The 22,275-nt window shown below is 39.3% G+C and overlaps 3 protein-coding genes across 5 annotated transcripts; 2 read left to right on the top strand and 1 right to left on the bottom strand.

The window, feature by feature from the left end:
* The first annotated feature begins 118 nt into the window (after positions 1-118).
* si:ch73-141c7.1 (coenzyme Q-binding protein COQ10 homolog, mitochondrial) lies at positions 119-7,218 on the top strand. Its single transcript, XM_033971454.2, has 5 exons — positions 119-318; positions 3,420-3,572; positions 4,439-4,631; positions 4,769-4,864; positions 6,701-7,218. The coding sequence occupies exons 1-5, from the start codon at positions 215-217 to the stop codon at positions 6,848-6,850; spliced, it is 696 nt and encodes a 231-aa protein (XP_033827345.2). The 5' UTR covers positions 119-214; the 3' UTR covers positions 6,851-7,218.
* A 1,458-nt stretch (positions 7,219-8,676) lies between these two features.
* On the bottom strand, positions 8,677-14,137 carry LOC117375185 (complement C1q-like protein 2). Of its 3 annotated transcripts, none has more exons than XM_033971451.2 (3): positions 11,780-12,047; positions 10,981-11,115; positions 8,677-9,003 (listed from the first exon to the last, which is right to left on the bottom strand). In XM_033971451.2, the coding sequence occupies exons 1-3, from the start codon at positions 12,003-12,005 to the stop codon at positions 8,717-8,719; spliced, it is 648 nt and encodes a 215-aa protein (XP_033827342.1). In that variant the 5' UTR covers positions 12,006-12,047; the 3' UTR covers positions 8,677-8,716. The 3 variants fall into 3 exon arrangements, with proteins under 3 accessions (XP_033827342.1, XP_055079898.1, XP_033827343.1); XM_055223923.1 differs by lacking the exons at positions 10,981-11,115; positions 11,780-12,047 and adding exons at positions 13,608-13,742; positions 13,884-14,137 and having other exon boundaries at positions 8,702-9,003; XM_033971452.2 differs by lacking the exons at positions 8,677-9,003; positions 10,981-11,115; positions 11,780-12,047 and adding exons at positions 12,333-13,427; positions 13,608-13,742; positions 13,884-14,137.
* Positions 14,138-19,610: 5,473 nt separating this feature from the next.
* Positions 19,611-21,382, top strand: LOC117374978 (complement C1q-like protein 2). The gene is made up of 3 exons (XM_033971215.2): positions 19,611-19,850; positions 20,627-20,761; positions 21,081-21,382. Exons 1-3 carry the CDS (start codon positions 19,625-19,627, stop codon positions 21,365-21,367), a joined length of 648 nt encoding a protein of 215 aa, XP_033827106.1. The 5' UTR covers positions 19,611-19,624; the 3' UTR covers positions 21,368-21,382.
* Positions 21,383-22,275: the final 893 nt, after the last annotated feature.

The following is a 22,275-nucleotide window of genomic DNA, read 5'->3' as shown; positions in this document are numbered from 1 at the left end:
CTACTAATATCTGGCTGATATCTCCGCTCTGATTGGTCGAAACGCCTCTCTTTTACATCAGTGCTTCCTGATTGGCTCACAGGTGGATTCCTTGGATTCATATGAACTCGTGTCTTTTGGAGCTGGTTTACACAGCTGATAACAGCGCGTTTGGGACGGATACGGTCGACTCTCTGCGGGTGAAAACGGAAAAAAGTGCTTCTTTCTCTCTGCTATGACCATGAGAATAAACCCCAGACTTGTGAGGAAGCTGCTGAGATGTTCGGAAACTTGTGTATTCAGAGCGACGCGTGGACATTCAAAGAGGACGCAGACACGGTCAGTGAGTTCATCCACGGAAAAAGCGCACAGTGTGAGTGACAACATTATTAAAACAGTGTCTAGATAGAAACATAATCTTTGAAGATCTCACCAGTGTAAAAAATATGTCTGTGGGCGTGTTAATTGGCATCCTTCTTAGTATTCAGCCAGTTTTAACAATTGTGTCGCTTTGAGTAGCAGTACTGCCAAATACTGCATGTCCAAGGCCAGACAAGTGTATTTGTACAGCGCAGTTTGTACACAAAGTCATTTAAAGTGCTTTGCGGAATAAGAACGACATTACAATCACAATACAACAAATCAAAACATAAATAATAATCATAAAATTTAACATTAAAAGAGAAGAGTGCAGATGAAATCATTTCAGTCACATGCACAGCTAAACAGAACCGTTTGGATACAGTAGTTTATTCTCTATATTGGTCATTTAGCTCTAAAAGGAGGCTAGTTATTTACTTGTAAAATGGCTCAAAGTATTATTATTGTCACTGAAACTTAATCTCAATTGGACCAAAAAGTCCCTAACTTTTCTTGATATAAGTATAGCTCATATTTGTTTTTGTTTTATTTTTATTTTTCTTCATCTTTGAACGTGTCTGGGACTTTTGGAGAGCCTGTTTGAGTCCTGTGAGCGCAGCGCGTATAACCGGTTGAGGAAAGACTTTAAGGACTTTCTGGAGGCAGATGGGCGACACTTACACAGAAACTAAAGTGAAATTACCATGACTGTTATGCGCAAACTCGTTTTCAGCGGGACGTGTGCGCGCTAATTCTAATTACCCAAACCCACAGCATACAAAGGTCCCACACACACGCAGGTCCCACACACACGCAGGTACATCACACACAGATCAATGAATGATGCTCATGCCAGGGATGGAAGAAGTACTGACATCTGTTACTGAAGTACAAGTACAGATTCTGGAGCAAAAAAAAAAAATCAAATAAAAATAAAAGTATCACATGACAAGCTCCTGTTTAAAAAGTACTTAAAAAGGAAAAAAAATAATAAAAGTGTGTCATGCAGACTTTCAGATCTATTTATCCTTCAAATGTAGTGATTTAGATAAAGATTTGTGCAGAATTGTTCAACAAGCTAAAATGACTGAAAGGATTTTTTTTTTTCTAGCAGTTTTTTTTTCTTTGTATATTTTTCTTTGCTCAAATTATGAACATGTTAAAAATAAACCCTCAGCATTTTCAGCAGATCTAAAACTATCATAAAAAATACTTTTACTTTTCAGTCCTGTTCAAAAATGTAGTGGAGCAGAAAGTACAGATACTGCTTTCAAATGTAGTGAAGTGAAGTGAAACATTGCACATTGTAGGAGATTAGCCTTTATGCTTGTCGCCATGGAGATGTTGGAAAATTTAAAAGTATGTCATTAAACTTATCTATCTCCATGACTAATAGGTCAGGTCTGTGGAGCGGTGACCCTCCTCTTAGTTTATCAGCGCTGTCCTGGTTACGCTCATTAACAGACCTGTCAAGATAACATAGTTTGAAGCCTAATCTATTGGAACAGAGATACATGATAATATTCAAACTCCTTTATGCCACTGACACAATTAAAATCCCAGACGATCCCAGTTAAGGAACTTTTAAATAGACAGTATCACTAAAAGGCCTGAGCTGCAATAAATAAATAGTGAAATGAACCAATAGGTCTGATTAGCCATAGAAATCTTACAGTATTACAACAAAAATAACAAAAATCTTCCCATTTTTACAAAGAAACTGTCCGTACGATAAATAACACTCCCAAAATACATTTTTCCAGTTTTCATATATGGAGCGATAAGTCAGTGTAGTTTTTGCGACAGGCCTACTCATTAACCTTAAACATGCCCAGCAGGCAAATCCTTCAGCTAGTCCTGACCAAGACCCTGAGTCAAGAAATGGGGAAGGAGACCATAAAGTTCTTCAATAACTATAATCTGCAGTGATCAGTGACTTTAGGCATTTGTACTGGGAGACAGGTCGTCCAAATCCTGCTCATATATTACGCAAAACTGACTCTTTTGGCAATGTTATAATACTGTTATCTCCTCAAAAACATACCTGGAGTTGTGTTTTGTTTCATTCGCACATGTTTGAGTAACTCTTCATCATTAGTCTGTCTACATCTCTAAAGCTCGAAATGCTCTGTTCCACTTTGTGATGTCATGAAGTGGGGGTTTTAATGTTGACACATGTAGTTTTACTTTTTGTTTGTGGAGACTAGAAATTCCAGGGTTGAAGTTCCATTTTGTTTAGTAGAGTAGAGTGTTTTAGAGAGAAGAGGGTTTGTGTGTTAAACATGTGAAAACAACAACACAAAACACAACTCCAGGTCTGTTTGTGATGAGGAAACAACATTAGAACTACACCTGTTTGAATGTGATGTGTCAGTGACTATGTGCCATAAAACTGTATTCGTCCCTGCGTTGCAATTTTAAAAGCACAGTTCTCCACAGTTCTCTTGTCTCAGTTGTAATTTTGTTGACTAAAACCACGTAAATGTATGCTCTGGTTGACTAAAACTAAGAATAAATGTTTAATTAAATCTTGACTAAACACTGACTTGTCGCTATGGAAATTGATCAGTTTAATGCCATGCTGTGGAATATTCCAGGCAACATCTCCATGGAGGCAAGCAGGCTGCATTCCCTCAGTAAGGTTGCCAAAAGTGTAGAAAATCAGATACAAATCGATACTAAAACTGATATTTAACCTGATTTTTATGTAAGCAAGTATCAATACTGCAAAAAACACATTAACATGACAAAATCTGACCTTTCCTGAACAGTTTTAATGCCATTTTGAGCTTTATCAGGACTAGAACTTATGGTAATTAAACTTTTTTTTTACATATATAATTTATGCATAATTAGGCTAGTAGCTGATACGCTAAAAATTCCAAATATCGGCCCGTCTATCTCAAATTGTAATATAAGGAAAGCACCATTATTTTGTGTACGTATGTAGAATTGTGTTACCAAAAGAAGTAATATGTTTTATTGTGGTATAGAAGTCGGTCCGGGGTCAGTCCCTCAGCATGGACATTGAGTTTGATGAGGAATAGTACTGTCATGATTTCGATTTGTGTTGCTTTCAGACCTATTGGGCCGTGTTGTTCGTTGTTGAGCAGAGTGATGGCTCTACCTCTGGCTCCTGTTACTTCCACAGTCAGATCAAGACGTAGCTTCATCAACCTGGCCGCCTCCGTCAGTCCACGAAGGATGGAGCACTCCGAATGCAGAACGTTTGGGTAAGTGAAGACACAACACTGTTTTGGCCCTGTTGGCATTTTTGAAGTACTTACATTTTCCCCCACAAGCAACACACTCTCCTGTTTTATTCTGCATAAAAAGTGCTATTGCTGTAGTTTATATCTGTACACACGTGTTCTGAAATGTGATTCTTGTCTTCGTTTGTGAGTTCATATTTCAGTCTTTTTGATAATTCTTCTAGACTCGTTTACAGACAACTTTGAACTAAACACGAAATATCAGGTCATTACAACGTGTTAGATGGAACAATAGGCATAATTTATGACGGGTACTTTATTTTTGTATAACTGGGAAACTTTTGGTTATTTTTTTGGCTGATTTGATTTGAGCCGTAAAAGGTTGAATTAATAACATTTAAGACCCATTACAGATGCAAACTAAGTACTGAAATGTTTTATTCTGCTGTGTATTTATTTATTGCAGCTAATTGTTTTCATCTTTTAAAATAGTTTTTACTTCAGTGATATATCCAACTTCAAAATTTGTTATCGTCAAAGACCTAAAGCCGTATTATACTGTTGTTATATCTTCAAAAACATATCCAGAGTTATGTTTTTGTTTGTAAACCGGGGTTATTTAAACATGTGCGAATGAGTCTGAGCATTTCCTGTAGCACATGACATCACAAGGTGGAGCAGAGTGTTTTCAGTTTGGAAGAAGGCGTAAATGTGGCGGGTTTGTGTGTTAAACAAAACACAACTCCAGGTATGTTTTTGACCAGGAAACAACATTATAACATAGATCAGAAACTAGTGTAATATAGGTGCTTTAAAAAGATGCACTGAACAAATCATGAACTACATTATTCTGCATAGTTTTACCATAACCATTTATTTTTTTTTAGGTACACTCCAGAGCAGATTTACAACATAGTGGCAGACGTTGATCAGTACAGCCATTTTGTACCTTGGTGTAAGAAATCTCGGACAGCGAAGACTAGAAACGGACAGGTTCTTGCGCAGTTGATGGTCGGATTTCCCCCCGTCCTTGAACACTACATCTCCGAAGTCACCTACATCCCAAACCACCAAGTCCGGGTAAGAACATGCTCTGAAATACATGGGATTCTTGTATGAGTTCATCTGGAGACTGGAGCTTTTGATGGATGATGTTTAGTTTTCCTGTTGGTGGCCATTTTGAATAGATTTCTTTTCTTTTCTTTTTTTTTTCTCAGGCTGTGTCCAGAGACGGGTCGCTCTTCCGCCATCTTGAGACTGTCTGGAGTTTTTCCCCTGGTCCCACCCCAAACTCCTGCAATGTGGAATTCTTTGTAAGTAAATTTAAGCTAAATGTAAAATGCAAAATATTAAATTAACTTCTGTTTGGCTAAATTTTAAATGTATAAATTACTGGACAAGACAATCTCACTTAAAGCTGCACTAGGTAACTTTTCTGTTTGAGTATGTGTCACTGCTTTCTCTATGAAGACAGCTGGAATGTTTCACAGTATTGCATTAAACGTACCTATATCCATGGAGACAAGTATGGAACTACCCTGGGGCCAAGTTACAGGTCAGGTCTGTGGAGAGGGGGCCACCGCTTACAGTAAGAAAGTATTGACAGCAAAAATGAACTAATTGACTAATTGCAAGAAGTTTAATGTTGTACTGTGGAGAATTACAAGCAAAGAAATGACATCGCCATGGAGACAAGCATCAGAAAAATGACAGAAAAGTGGACGTTGTTTCTTGTGAATGAGTTAACGAGACAAAAAGTATTTGAGTAGAGATTTAAAATGTGTGCTGTCTTAAGTTTAAGCATCTTCAGATACTGGTCTAAAGAGCTATTATGCAGATTTATTTTATTTTTTTAACTGTCCCCGAGTCAAATTTAGCATAATCGTGACAATGATGTAGACCTTGTTTGGTCCTGTTTAGTCCAAGTTGAGGTTTAGTTCCAGGTTTGTGTGGTAACTGTGTGCAAGAATGAATACAGGCTAAACGAGGACTATGTACAATTTGAGGAAAACTTCAAAAGAACACAACAATATTTAAACAGGGACACACAACATGTCAGGATGTCAGGATGTCTGGCTGCATTTAAGGGTGAGAAATTCCTGTTGCATTTACAGTCACTGACCAATAGGTGTCAGCATTTTTCTTAAGCACTTGAGGGTTAAATCACGCACTTTAAGTTTAAGGTCAATTCTAGACTCAAGTCAAAAGAAAAATTTCAAATCTGTCAACTGGACAAAAATGTTTCAGTGTACTTAAAGCAAATTTTTAGTTTGTGATTAATCTTGCCCTAGGATGTAGAAACAATCAAATCAAAATCACAATTTGAATGATCCCAAATGGCAAATTGCAAAAGCTACAATTTATAAAGTCCTTTCAAATGACAAAATATCTTATTAAAACTTTCTAACTCTGTAGTTTAGACCTCTACAAACAAGTTCTGAAAGGCATGGGATTCTCATGTTAGCTCAGCGTTCCATATTTCAGTTTTCTCTCTAATGTTAATGCATCTGGACAATATGTACTTTGAATCCAAGTCCAACTATTAAAACATATATCACCAAATCTAATCGTGAATGGAGTTAATATGATTGACTGAGACTCAGGAGCAGGACCATGTCTAAACCTCCGTCTACTTCTCTCAAGTGCACCACAACCACACCTCTAGTTACCCAGAAGCCCTATTTATACAAGCCTATCCCAACAACATTGTCTGTCTCTGCTGTCTGGACCACTCCACCCCGTGTCTCTTGTTCCTCTTTCTACTTGAAAACCTCACCAATCGTGCCAAAATCGCTCAGCTATTTTAAGAAATACACCTGGATCAAACCAAAATGCACTTTCTTTGTGGTGGTGGAACTTCTGCTAATCCCATTCATTTCAATGGAGAAATTTGAGAAAAGCTTTGCCACTAAAATCTGATATAAAGTAGACTGATTTGTGTAAACATTTTATGTTCATGTGACCAACAAGTCAATACTGCTCCGATTCTCTGGAGGCTTTGAAACGGCTCTGTAGCCTCTATAGAACCTATTTGCTGTCAACATCAGTAGCCTCATGCAAAATAATACAACCCAAATGACGATGGCAGCGCCCATGGCAACTTGAATAAGGTGAATACTATTGTAACACTTGTATTTTTCATTCTCTAGGTTTCCTTTGAGTTCAAGTCGGTATTCCACTCTCAGCTGGCCAGAGTATTTTTTGAAGAAGTTGCCAAAGAAATGGTCAATGCTTTCGAGTCCAGAGCTGCTGCACTTTACAAAAACAGTCCAACAAAATCCACAAAGAAACCAACTTGACCACAGTGTTGATACAGAGGTCGCTCCCTATTGCACGCACAAACTTTGACCTACACTTTTGATATTGCATTTATTTATAGATCACAGGTTAATTTATTGTATTACTTGTAAATAGAAATTATATTAGGTTGTTCTTGTTTTTTTTAATTTTTGGTCACATTTTTACACACAAGTACCTCAGACCTGACTTGTACCTCGGACCTGACCTCTACCTCAGCAAAATGTTGTAGCTTATCTATTTAGTTTCTGAAATAAAAATCTCTTCCTTTGCTTCCTTTTATGTTGTTTTTAAATGATAATTAGCATTTCCCCATGTATAAGTTCAGTGTGACTACTTTTGTCTGAATTAAAGCTGCACTATGTAACTTTTCCAGTGTCAGGTCTGTTCTTTCCAATATACATGCTTCCCTTTGGCAGAGATCACTCGACCTGTATGCAGGATATACACAATCATATCTTTCCCTGACATAAAAGATTGGATATCCACTAACTTTTTGCAGTAAAACTTGTCAAAAACTGAAATAATTGTATTTGGTCCACCTCATATAACCAGAGACTGCATGTAGCTCAAAATTTTTATAAAAAACATGCTAACTAGGTCCCTCTTGTGATGCCATAAACCCGCAACTTGGGTGTTATCTTAGACTCTCAATTTGACCTTGATTCACAAATTTGTACAGTAGAAAATCCATACTATCGCCAAAATCAACGACTATTCCTTGAGCAAACCTAGAGCGAGTCATTCATACTCAACCGTTTGGATTACTACTTCAGATTATTACGGCCTTTGTGTAGATTTGAGCCAGAAATCCATCGCCTGTCTCCTTCTAACTAGCACCAAAAAGCATCAGCACATGACGCTTGTCCTCACTGCATCGCACTGGCTCCTAGGAAATTTTAGAATTGACTTTAAAAACAATAGGGGCGTTCGTTTCAGTGTATTTAGCTCCTCCCATCAGATAGATATAAGGCAGTGTTCACCAGTGAGCTGACCAGAACTGAAGGAGCGAATTTTTAGTTTGTTTCTACATCCTAGGGCAAGATTAATCACAATCAAATCAAAATCACAATTTCAATTATCCCAAATGGCAAATCGCAAAAGCTGCAATTTTCGTGGCACAAATAAAACTTGTGCCACAAAATGTCTTCACTTCTTCACCTCTACAACTTGTACAGTTGACAGATTTAAATTTTTCTTTTACTTATAGGATCAGTCCTGGATGACTGAGGGATTACAGCGACAACTGACTTTAAAATACTGATGATTACTGTTAGAGCCATCAACAGCCTTGCTTCTGCCCATGTCTGTGAATTATTGTCACTATATGTCCCCAGGTGCTCCCTTAACTCCTCAGAGGAGACACACCTCACTGTGCCTGGCTCATGACCAGACGGTTAAGTTACAGATACCTTTTACCTTTTGTTCAGTAGAGTTTGGAAATTCCAGAGCTGAAATTATCCAAATGATTCAAGGGAAGATGTATGGAGTTTAAAAACACAGTGGAGCACTTCCTTTATTACCACATGACATTACAAGGTGGAACAGTGTTTTCACTTTGAGAGAAGAACCCTTAATATGCAGGATTTGTGTGTTAAACATGTGTGAATGAAACAAAACACAACTCCAGGTCTGTTTGTGATATGCGTGATGACGGGCCACAATCTTGTAATTTCTACTCAGAAAGTCAGCGAATATTAGAAAATTCAACATGGTGGCGCCCTGTGTTTGATGAAAATTTAAAACCCAACAGTTAAAACTTTTCTAGGTTTTATTACTTGGTTGAATCTTTAATGTAGTACACTGGTCATGGTATTTCCAACTTGCAGCATTAGATCAGAAAATAGTGTAATATGGAACCTTTCAGATCAGAGAGTGAACAGAAGGAACCCAGTGAAGGTGTTGTAGTTCATTGTATCGTCGTAGACCAGTCTGTTAGCTGCCAGTTCCACGTACACGTTGTCTCCAGCCTCTAAGGGGAACACTGCTGCGTTACTGCCCATGTCACGATTATCTGATCTAGAAGTGTCCGACACAGACACCACTCGCTGCCCATTTTTTGTCAGGCTCACAATTGAATTAGAATGCTCCTCTAGGTTGTTGAACATTGAGAAGCGAAAGAAGTACATGCCTTTGGTGGGTGCTGTGAAAATGCCTAGGGAAAAAAAGTGAAATAAATTGAATATTTATAGCCCATCACAAGATAGAGATATTTGGTGATCAGACATCACCAGCACCAGTGTATGTAACTTACAATCTGAAATCTAAGGTAATAGGCTAAGGCTAGCCCTAGCACACAAGTACAGTGAGTCTCTTTGTTAATGAGTAGTTTATTTACGATCTAACCTTAAATGTGCGTTTAGCCCTTTTATCGGCTCATGTTTTGCCATGGAGTGTCCAGCACTTTGTTTCTAAATGTGCTATAGAATTAAAGTTTGACATGACTTTTATTCAGTTGTGTTGTGCACAGTTCAAAGACCTATCACTGTCCCACTGTGGTGCCATTCAGTAAAAAACAGCACTACTGTAATGTAATGGATTAACCGAGGGGCTCCAACTAATGGTTAAAAAAACTGGAAAAAGTGCATCCCCATTGTGAATATAAACATAGAGCCATGTGGTGGCATTACATTGACACAGTGGTTGACAAGAGAAATTATGGCTTTGTTGTTTGCAAAGCAGGTTTGAAAGAAATGTTCATCATTTTCTAATGCCTTAAAGAAATGTTCATCATTTTCTAATGCCTTAAAGAAATGTTCATCATCTTCCATCCATCCATTTTCTTTCGCTTATCTGGGGCCGGGTCGCCGGGGCAGCAGTCTAAGCACGGACTCTCAGACTTCTCTCACCCCAGACATGTCCTCCAGCTCCTCCGGTGGGACCCCAAGGCCTTCCTAGGCCAGCCGAGAGACATGGTCCCTCCAGCATGTCCTGGGTCTTCCCTGGGTCATCCCTATTGGTGGGACATGCCCGGAACACCTCCCTAGGGAGGCATCCAGGAGGCATCCTGAGCAGATGCCCGAGCCACCTCAGCTGGCTCCTCTAGACTTGTAGGAGCAGCGGCTCAACTCTGAGCTCCTCCTGTGTGACTGAGCTCCTCACCCTTTCTCTAAGGGAGCGCCCAGCCACCCTGCAATGGAAGCCCATTTTGGCCGCTCGTGTCCACGATCTCGTCCTTTCGGTCATTACCCAGAGCTCATGATCATAGCTGAGGGTAGGAGTGTAGATTGACCGGTATATTGAGAGCTTGCGATTCGACTCAGCTCCTTCTTTACCACAACAATCTGATACAGCAACCCCATCACATGCTACACCAATCTGCCTGTCAATCTCATGCTCCATCCGTCCCTCACTCATGAACACGAGATATTTGACCTCCACCGTGAGGCAGTGTCTAACCACCCACCCGGAGAGGGCAAGCTACCTTTGTCCGGTTGAGAATCATGGCCTCAGATTTGGAGGAACTGTTTCTCATTCCAGCCGCTTCACACTCAGCTGCAAACCGCCCCAGTGCCTGCTGCAGGTCCCGGCTCAAAGAAACCATCAGGACAACATCATCCGCAAATAGCAGCGATGAAATCCTGTGGTTCTCGAACCAGACCCCCTCCAGCCCATGACTGCACTTTTAAATTCTGTCCATAAAAACAATGAACAGAACTGGTAATAAAGGGCAGCCCTGGCACAGTCCAACATGCACTGGGAACAGGTCTGACTTACTGCCGGACCCCATACTCTCGGAGCAAAGGACACCACGAGGGACACGGTTGAATACCTTCACCAGATCCACAAGCACATGTGGACTGGTTGGGCAAACTCCCATGAACCCTCAAGGACCTGATGGAGAGTATAGAGCTGGTCCAGTGTTCCACGACAGGGAAGAAAACCGCACTGTTCCTCCTGAATCTGAAGTTCGACTATTGAACGGATTCTCCTCTCCCGTACTCTGAAATAGACCTTCCCGGGAATTTATGCTTATGCTGTAGCTCATGTTTTTCACAATATGATTTATTTAGAAAAGGGTTTGCTTTAGTTTATTGTGTCCATGTCATAAAATAGTCTCAATATAAAAGTTTCTTCTCTTTCAGAAGCAGCATCAAGAGTATGTTCTTTATTTTCTATTGCTCCCATGTACCTGTAGCTGGATTGTAGTTACTCCCAAAGTTGGAAAAGACTTTCTTGTACTTCAGAGGAGTGGCAATGTTGAATGGCCCAGTGTTTCCAGAGCCAGTTTCAGTGAGAGATGCTGAAAAGGCCACTTTAGGAGTACCTGAAATTATGCATTTTTCATACAACACAATTAATAAAAATAATAGTATAAAACAATAATAGTAACAACAACAACAATAATAATAACAATGATAACAATTCTTAGATGGCACTTTTCTGTGCAACTCTAATTGTTGCACAATTATATGTATTATTTATTCACTCCTTATCTAGAGGGGCTGACAGACGTGTGGCATCTATGACATGAACAAGGTGTCTATAGTCTCTTGTTCAAACGTTCAACAGTATCAGTATATAATGCATAACAGTGATCTAACAACTTCATTGCTTCATTTAAAGTAAAGAGTCACTTTCTGGAGGTGGAATGTCAATTGTATGGTTCCATGGAAACAGAAAGTTAAAACCATATTTGCTAATGCTCATTTTCATATTTCACTTGTTTAACTTGGTCAATAAATATTCATAAACCACATTTTCTTTGTCTAAAAAAGATGTCAAGATATGGGTCAATGCAATGAAAAGAATTTAAAACAAAAAAAGAACTTGGTAAACTTGTTTAAATACAATGTAGATGTAATGAATTGAATGTCCTACTGCTTTAACCTGATAATAAACTTAATCCAGTTCTTTATGTCAGCTACCCGCACTCCCTCTACATAATTTAGTCTATTTTTGGTGAGAATATACAATGGCTTTAACCTTACCCAGAGTGATGCTCTTCAGTTGAGTGAGTTCTGTCTCCGTCTGGTCCAGCTTGGCTTCTACTTGTGTCATTTTGTCCATGAGGTTTGCCACTTTCTCTGTCAGAGCTCCCACAGCCATAGACACAGAGCCACCACAGCACTGAGCAGGTTTGGCCCCATTCAGATTGTCCTGGGCCCCATTCACTGCACAACTGATCAGCAACAACAGGACCACAGTCTGCATCATGTTTATGGTCTAAATCCTCTCAGTGTGTAATGGTGGCTCCTTTTATACCTGTACCTCCCTATTACAACTTTTCCACTTAAGTAAACTATGTGCATTAACTTATTATTTATCATTTGTATGGGGTTTTAGTGGGCAACTTTCCATTGTGCAATAATGCACTTGGACTTTTGGACAGTGAGCAATTATGCAATTACATTTAATGTTTTAAGACTTAAATTGATGTATATGAGTATCAAATTGTTTGGGTTCACAGGATTAGAAAGACTTTAAAATGACAACCCAGAGACTTTATTTATCATTGACTATGGTCCTACTACCAGTACATGGAAGCAGTAGAAGATAAGGCAAGTTTATTTGTATAGCACAATTCATACAAAGTAATTCAAAGTGCTTTACAGAATAGGAAAGACATTAAAATCATAATACAACACATCAAAACATAAATAATCACAAATAATCATCATAAAATTAACATTAAAAGAAAATAGTACAGGATAAAACCCTTTCAGTCATATGCACAGCTACCATTTGGAGCCTGGAATTAAACATTGTCAAAGTAGAGGCCTGTCTCACATCTTCAGGGAAACTAAAATGTATAACTTATATATAACCTATGCTCTACACAACTTACACGGTAACTTTCCTGCCAGCATCTGTCAACTCATATTATCTTGTAAATGTCCAAACCATATCAGGGTGGTAATGTAAATCCATTCGATTTGTTTTTGTAAAGCCCAAAATTACAACAGCAGCTGAAGCGCTTATCAAGATCAATGATTTACCAACAGAGCGTTGGAATCATACAGTGAAACAGTCTTTGGTAAACAACAGGCAGATTAAACCAATTCAAGCTAAACAAAACTAAATTCACAGGAAACAAGCAATGGATCTGTCCAATTACTGCACCAATATAAAACATGTCTCATAAGGTACTATAAAATCAATTTTAATGAAGATACAGTATTTCTCATGGTATGTGGAGTCATTTCAATGGTAGAATGAGAAATTAAAAAATAATACAATGATTTTAGATGTCACAGGAAATTGTTTATATTACAAGACATCAGAGTTTTGGTTAATAAAATGTTTTTAAAAAGTATGATAATATATGAATATAAAAAAACCCAAAAAGTATTTAAGGTTAGAGAGTGAACAGAAGGAACCCAGTGAAGGTGTTGTAGTTCATTGTATCGTCGTATACCAGTCTGTTAGCTGCCAACTCCACGTACACGGTGTCTCCAGCCTCTAGGGGGAACACTGCTGCATTACTGCCCATGTCAGTACTATCTGATGTAGCAGTGTCCCACACAGACACCACACGCTCCCCATTTTTCTTCAGGCTCACAACTGAATTAGGAGAATGGTTGCTGTGCATTGAGAAACGAAAGAAGTACACGCCTTTGATAGTTGCTGTGAAAATTCCTAGAAAAAAAAAGTGAAACTTGAATATTTATGGCCCCTCACAAGACTATTTGGTGACACTTAAAATGTATCACACTTCAAAGCTTGTTATTGTGACCAGCCTACTTCTGCTGCACTATGACATCTCTTTATCAGTGCCCTCAACAACAGTGTGTTTGTTTTTCTACTGCTCCCATGTACCTGTAGCCGGATTGTAGTTGCTGCCGAAGTTGGAAAATACATTCTTGTACTTCAGAGGAGTGGCAGTGTTGAATGGCCCAGTGTTTCCAGAGCCAGTTTCATAAAGAGATGCAGAAAAGGCCACTTTGGGAGTACCTGAAATAACACAATGTGGCTCATAACAATTATGGTTCCTATGGCAATTCTTTTTGTAAAGGGCCTGACAGGCGTGTGGCTGCCATTTACATGAACAAGGTGCATTAGTGATGTAACAAGCTGTGTTGTCATAATACTTACCCAGAGTGATGCTCTTCAGTTGAGTGAGTTCTGTCTCCGTCTGGTCCAGCTTGGTTTCCACTTGTGTCAATTTGTCCATGAGATTTGCCACTTTCTCTGTCAGAGCTCCCACAGCCATAGACACAGAGCCATCACAGCACTGAGCAGGTTTGGCCTCATTCAGATTGTCCTGGGCCCCATTCACAGCACAACTGATCAGCAACAACAGGACCACAGTCTGCATCATGTTTGTTGTCTAAATCCTCTCACTGTGTAATGGTGGCTGCTTTTATATCTGAACCTTTCTACAGCCAGGAAATTCCTGGTTCCGTAAACAATATACATTAGTCATTACTTACTTTTATGAGCTTAGTGGGACTTTCCATTTTATTGTGTAATAATGCCTTTTGGACAGTGGCCTCTTGGGCAATTTTATAGCTTAAGACTTAAAACAGTGTAAGACTTAAAATTGTGTATACACAATTTAATTAATTTTAATGCATCTACATGACAAAATTTGACAGAGATGCCATATTAGCATGTGTTGAATTAGTCGTAATGAATGATACTAAGTCCAGTTGAATTTTTTTTTTTTTTTTTTTTTTTTTTTTTTTTGTCATTAAATTAAACCATAGACACTGATTTATCTTAAAGCTAAGCTGACTAAATTTGAAGAGTATAGACTGTGTAGATTTCACCTTAATTCTACAATATCTGGACATCTGGTTTACTTTTCAGCTTTTTATATCATCAAAAAAGATCCCTTGAGATGTTTGAGAAAAATATACTTCACTATAAAGCACTGCACCTGTAATGTTTATTGATATTACCAGTTTAAATTATATGATCTTGATAAAATATCGAAAACACATTGTGCTCTAACTAATGTATAGGCGTATATACTCAGCAGGCTAATTCATGTGAATGTGACAAACACCCAAAAATCATTGTTAAATAAATTTTTCCACCATTGATATTTCTAAGCAGTCAATTAATGTTATGCAAGTGAACAGTGTTTTCTCTGGCTAATTAGTAGACTAACATTAATCGACTATGCACAAAGTTTTTGAATCGTAATGAGTAAATGGGTAAATCATTCAAATAAAACCAAATGCATACCTAACAAGGCTTCAGACTACACAGAGGAACTAGACAAGGATGTACACTTTCCTCATTTCTCTTCACTATCTTCATCGAACCACTAGCTGCAGTTATCCATCAGAATCCCTCTATTACAGGTAGGCTGTACAAAATCCAAATGTTCTCTATAAACTCAGTCTCTGTGCTGATGATATATTACTCTACCTACAAAACCCAGTTTTCTCACTACAAGAAACTATAAATGTCATAGACTCTTTCTCCAAAATATAAGACTACTCTATCAACTTGTATGCATTCTTAATTCTCCCTCTACAAAGCAATAATAATACGTCACATACTGGGGAGTTAGGATTTTCTCCAGACAGAGTTAATCAGCCCCAACTTCAATCAATTACTTTAAACAGTAACTGACAACCTCCTGCATTGGATCAATTTACCTCTCACACTCATTGGTAGAATAAACACAGTCAAAATGATGATTCTTCTGAAAATAAACTCTCTCTCTCTCTCCCTATCCCTCTCCCTCTCTCTCTCTCTCTCTCTCTCCCTCTCTCTCTCCCTCTCTCTCTGTGTCTCTGTCTCTCTACCAGCACAGGATTCCCACAGGGCTGTGTACTTTCTCCCCTGCTCTTCTCCCTGTACACTAACTGCTGCACCTCCAGCCACGACTCCGTCAAACTGGTTAAGTTTGCGGATGACACCACCCTCATTGGACTCATCTCGGACGGCGATGAGTCTGCCTACAGGAGGGAGGTGGACCGGCTGGTGTCCTGGTGCAGCAGCAACAACCTGGAGCTCACACGGCCAGAAGACAGTGGAGATGATTGTGGACTTCAGGAAAGTCACAGCCCCCCTGCCTCCCCTCACCCTGACGGACTCCCTCATCACCACTGTGTATTTCACTTGATTTTTTTTTTAAGCATATCTTTTTAACTTTGTGCATGCCCTTATTTGTATTTGTATTTATTCAGTGTTATGTTGCACTTTTTCACCGAAGCAAGTTCCTAGTTTGTGAACTGTGTTCACAGACTATGGCAATAAAAGTCTTCTGATTCTGATTCTGATTCTCTCTCTCTCTCTCTCTCTGTCTCTGTCTCTCTCTCTCTCTCTCTCTCTCTGTCTCTCTCTCTCTCTCTCTGTCTGTCTCTCTCTCTCTCTCTCTCTCTCTCTCTCTCTCTCTCTCTCTCTCTCTCTCTCTCTCTCTCTCTCTCTCTCTCTTTAGAATGATTCTGGTCCACCCATCTACTTCCTGGTTCACTTCATTAGACTCAATTGTTACCAAGAATACCATGCATCAAACTGTACTTTATAAAACTCAAAGCCCAACGAGAGGGTCACAGCTCAATTTTTTTTTATCAAAGATTTATTGCAAATTAGTTACAGCATATTATCAAATGGATCAACTCTAAACCGTCTTTATAGCTGGGCATACAGCAGCTTCTATACAATAACACCTCAATCTCAGACCTGCCTTTTAGAGATAGATTCCCCATGTTTAGTCCTGACTCTGGGCACCAGCAGGAGGCTGGTCCCTGAAGTCCTCAGTGTATGAGATGGTTCATATGGCACTAACATGTCGGCGATATACTTTGGACCTAGGACATGGAGAGATTTATACACAAACAGAGCTGCTTTAAAGTCTATTTTTTGAGCTACAGGAAGCCAGTGCAGAGACCTGAGCACAGGACTTATGTGCTCGTACTTCCTGGTTCTAGTCAGGACCCGAGCAGCAGTGTTCTGGATGTACTACAGCTGTGTTAAGGCTCGTTTGGAGAGGCCAGTGAGCAGGCCGTTACAGTAGTCTAACCTACTGGAGACAAATGCATGGATAAGTCTCTCTAAGTCTGGCTTTGACAGTATACCTTTGATTTTTGCAATGTTCTTTAGGTGATTGATTGATTCTTGTGGTTGATTTGATGTGGCTGTTAAAGTTTAAGTCTGAGTCCATTGTTACCCCTAGATTTCTAGCCTGAGTTGAAGGTTTTAGAGAGAGAGACTGGAGGTGACTGCTGGCACTTTTCTCTATGTTTCTGTGGGCTTTTGGCTTTTACTAAAACAATATTTTCCAAGAGATCATCACCAGTCTGAGTTCATCTACATGCTGCCTCATTGTGTTACCCGCAAGATTTCTTTAGTCTGTGCTCAACAGTTTGCTCTCACCACTTGCTTGCATCATTAACATGTCACTTCAATCTGGAACATTTCCAAGAGCTTTGAAAACTGCTGTTATCAAGTTCTCTCTCTCACTCTTAAATAAGAGTAGTTTTGATGCCACATACTGAACAATTACTGACCCATTTCAAATCTACCATTTTTAGGCAAAGTCCTTGAAAAAGTTGTTTACGAACAGCTTATCAACTTTCTCCAAATGAACAACTCCTTTTTAATGTTTTCTAGTCAGGTTTTAGGCATGACAGAACTGAGACTTATCAAGATGGGCCTGACCTGTGGGATGCCCCAAGGGTCAATCCTTTGCATGTAAACCCAAAGACCCTGATGCCTCAGCCTGAATGCAGCATATGACTCTTCAGTCTGTGTCTTCTGTTTCTCTGGAATGGCCCTTTGCCCTTTTGCCATATACCTATATTCTAAATCAGTTAATCCCATTGTAGGAGTTTTGTTTGTTTTAAAGTCAAATGAGATGTTATTTTGCAGTGCTTTGTTGATCTCAATCCAACATGTCTCACATAACACTTTGGAGGGGTCAGTGTGGGTGGGTTCAGGAGTAGGAGTATCTGGGGGAGTACTTGCACAATACACTGGGCATGAACAAGAGGGTGGACACTGTGTACTGTGTACACTGTCTCTACTTTCTGAAATAGGTTTGTGTGATGAAATCAAGCCTAAAACAAATTTATATAGGTCATTATGGTGCCATGCAGAAAATGTTATGTTATGAAATCATATTAGGCCAAGGCAGATCTTGTTTGCGAAGAGAAAAACATTTGGTGGTATAATTTTATTTCTATTGGGAGAATAATCTTTCACAATTATTGGCACCATGACCAAAGAGTGAAAGCCTTTATTCTCTTTCATCTCTGTTATCTAACATATTACAGTCTGTGACCTGGTTCATGAGATCAAACTGCCTGAATGATAAAGTAAAGTTGAGGTAATATAATTTGGAGCATAGATTGAATGAAAATGATTTAAAGGGCCTATATTGCTCTATTTTCTGATGTATGTTATAATAATCCTCATCAAAAATATACCTGGAGTTGTGTTTCATTCACAAGTTTAACACACGAATTCTGTATATTTAGGCTATAAATTTAAATAAAGGCACAATCATTGATATAACTTTTAGAAACATATGCCATAATTATGAGGCAAATTGTGTTTTCCCACTGGATTTCCCACTGGGTGTATTTGAAATACAAAAGTTAAAAAGCCACGTCTGTGTGTAAAGGTGAGAAGATCTTATAAACATTTAAGTGAACAGGCCTGCATCTCTGACCTGTGTTATAGTGAGATCGGGCTAACATCAGCATTCCCTGAACCTTACATTCATTAAATATATTCAATGAAATTATAGCGGAAAAAAAAAAAAATAGAATGAAAAACTAATAATCCTCGGTTCAACTCAGAAACTGCAAGTTTTGCTGTGTGGAAAACTGCAAAGACAACTAGGTCAGATTTGGATTGGGCCTTTTTTTGTTAAAAAAAAAGAAGAAGAAGAAAGAAATAGGTTTTTATCAGCAGTGAGAAAGGCAAAAACATGTTACTTCATGCTTGCGCTGACAGGGAGTCACAGAGGACAGTGAGATCCTTCTCAGCAGCTCGTATTCATACATTACCAACCGATTTTTTATGGGATTCAGCTTTTGTAAATTTTAAAGAGGAAATATGTGATGGTTTTAATGGGCATTTTATTTCTTTGGATGATAATGGTGACCCTTCTGATCTTGATTATGTCTGAACCTCTGGCAGAAAAAGCTCAGACCTTTCACTTACCTGAACGTCTTAAATGCTCTCCGCTCCATAGACCTGAAGAAGTCCACAGGAGCTGATGACCTTGATTCAAATCTTCTATTACCAGCCGCCCCATATTTAATTCAACCTCTATCACATATTTTTAATTTATCAATTCAAATGGCAGCTATACCAGAATTACAGAAAACGGCTTCACATAAAGGTGGGACAACTAAAAATGTAAATAATTTCTGGCCAGTATTTTAATGGCCTTGTTTTGCAACAGTTTTAGAAAAGTTAGTTGCAAATCAAGTTACAGTTTATTTAAATAAATACTCCATTTTGAAGTCTTATCAATTATGTTTCAGAAAAGGGCATAGTTCTGTCACTGCAACCACAAAAGTTTTAAATTACATTTTCACAGCCCTTAATGAGAAACAAGATTGTGTAGCTCTGTTTATTGTTGATTCAGTGGTCAGGGACATTTTATCTGAGACATATTTTCCAATTTCAACAAAGTGCTCCCTTGAACCAGTTTAGTGTTGTATCAGAGATGCCCACTCTGTCCTCTAGTCTCTGTAAAAGGATCCCATGATCCACAGTGTCAAAGGCAGTGCTCATATCTAACAGGAAATATGAAAAACATGAGTGGGAGTGATCGGAACATTTCTGGGAGGGTCTCATGGGTAAAATATACACTTAGACTGAAAACCCTCATACTGCAAAAGCAAAGAATTTCAACCACAAACATGATGCAGACTGTGGTCCTGTTGTTGCTGATCAGTTGTGCAGTGAATGGGGCCCAGGACAATCTGAATGGGGCCAAACCTGCTCAGTGCTGTGATGGCTCTGTGTCTATGGCTGTGGGAGCTCTGACAGAGAAAGTGGCAAACCTCATGGACAAAATGACACAAGTAGAAGCCAAGCTGGACCAGACGGAGACAGAACTCACTCAACTGAAGAGCATCACTCTGGGTAAGTATTAAGACTGTAGTAGATCAGTTGATAGTTTGATTTCTGCTGTGCATTGTATACTGACACTCCACCCAGGGCATACTACTGTTGTGTCCTTGGGCAAGTATAAACTAGTGTTATTGTAATCGAGACCGATCTTAGTCTCGAGACCAATTTAATGTTTTTTTTGTCACAGTGCAGGCTTTTTTAAACGTCCTACCTGTCCATGTGCCTCACACTGCACCTCGCCTTTTTGCTCTCTCTCCTCCCTATATAGTGCACACAGGCTCCCTCCTCATTACACACGGATTATACCAAGACCAAACTCAGAGAAACTCAGGGCTGAAGTTTGCCTGATAAAAGTCCATAGATCCATTTGTCACAATGTGTTTGTTGTAGTAAATGAGCCGAGACTGGAGAATATCACTGCAGCTCCAGTGGTCCTGGTGGGCTGTGGTCCTGGTGGGCTGTGGTCCTGGTGGGTCGTGGTCTCCATTGGCTGTGTTCTCGGTCTTGATCTCAGTCATGGCCTTTAAAAGTCTCGGTCTGATATTAGTCTCGACCTTCAGAGGTCTTGGTCTTGTCCTGGTCTTGGGACCCTGTGGTCTCGGACAGGTCTTGACCTTGATTAGTGTGGTCTTGACACGAATATAAACTCCCTGAGGTGAAAAATTGCTTGGAATGCATAAGCTAAGGGAGGAATAACTTTGGACCAGTGTTGAACTGATGAAACTGAAGTAGTTTTTAAGACGGGGCAGTGCCTGTAATGGACCTTTTTATGAATTGAGCTCTTTCAGATACTCCTAAAATCGCCTTTTCTGCATCTCTCTATGAAACTGGCTCTGGAGACACTGGGCCATTCAACACTGTCACTCCTCTGAAGTACAAGAAAGTCTACGCCAACTTTGGCAGCAACTACAATCCGGCTACTGGTACAGAACTTTACTCATTTTCTACTCCACATACTCACCAGCCTACATATCATCATTTTTCTTATATCAAGTAACTCACTGGCATTCCTCCTGCCTGGCAACTCTGATCTCAGAACCTGTTGCCTATTTAAAGGTACAGTGTGTAACTTTCTGGAGGTGACATGGCACCATGAGTCCATGGAAATAGAAAGTTAAAACCATACTTTGAAAAATAATTTTTCAAAGTATGGTTTTAACTATTTTCCACATGCTCTGTGGCTCTAGTCTGACTCTTTTACTTAAATTCAATTGTAAATATTGATTAGGTCTACATTTACAGGCATCTTTACAGCAACAGTGAAGGGGGTCTACTTTTTCCGCTTCACAATGTTCAACAACCTCAATTCGACTCCCAACTCATTCCTGGTCCTGAAGAAGAATGAGGAACAGATAGTCTCTATATGGGATATTTCAGGATCTGACGCCAATGACACAGGAAGTAACGCAGCAGTGCTCCCCCTAGAGGCCGGAGACACTGTGTATGTGGAGCTACAAGCTAACAGACAAGTATATGATGACCAAACTCACTACAACACCTTCACTGGGTTTCTGCTGTTTACCATTTAGCTCTACTCAATGTTTGTTCATTATTTCTACTTCATCAGAGAATTGTCTATCTACAATACATAACATAAAACCTACTAAAATGTGTTGTTGGCTATAATCTATTTGGCATTTCATGAGCTTTGACAAAATGCTGTGACTTACTTTGTGATGCATTCAGTCCATCATTAAAATCTTCATCTTACAGGTGCGTTTTGTAATGTTTCGGGTGAATGGTCTACCTCTAATCGTCTCCGTGGCGATGTTATGGCTTCACATAGACTGTATATATAAATGGACATAGCTAACACACTAGCCACCATGTTCCAAATAGGAAGTGATCATGGGTCACTTTCTATTCCATTCACGCTGGCCTCTCTTTTTGGAACTGCTGCAGTGAACATAACACATAACAATTACACACAAATCAGGCGCCTTCTTTCCCTGCTCTCTGCTATACCAGTGGTACATGTACCTTGAACAATCTCGCTCCAGATTGGCTCTTTGGTTGCTAGGATACTCATACTCGGAATTCCAGATGTGGAACTTGGCTTCAAATTCGCCCTATAACTGCTAACCTCGATGGGCTTCGTTTGACTGGAGCTGAATGCTATGGGTGACTTCACACTCGCTTAGTCCACTTCTTTATACAGTCTGTGGGTCCACAGGACTAAACTAATGCTGCATGGAAGCACACTAGGCCAAGTTACAGCTAAGATCTACATAGCGGTGACCCCACTTAATAATGTATGTTTATGATGGTATATTTGAGCAATAAAAACACCTGTAATTTAATAAATATAAGATAGATATGTTTGATACCATACCATGGAACATTCCAGAGAAAGCAATAACCCAGGTACCACCCCCCCTCAGAGGCACTGAGGCAGAATATTGGGGGTAAATTTAAAAAAATGTTGTCTTGTTAGTCT

Source organism: Periophthalmus magnuspinnatus, chromosome 8 (genome assembly GCF_009829125.3).
Source record: "Periophthalmus magnuspinnatus isolate fPerMag1 chromosome 8, fPerMag1.2.pri, whole genome shotgun sequence".
NCBI classification, from domain to species: Eukaryota; Metazoa; Chordata; class Actinopteri; order Gobiiformes; family Gobiidae; genus Periophthalmus; species Periophthalmus magnuspinnatus.
This window is presented reverse-complemented; position numbering and strand designations above follow the sequence as displayed.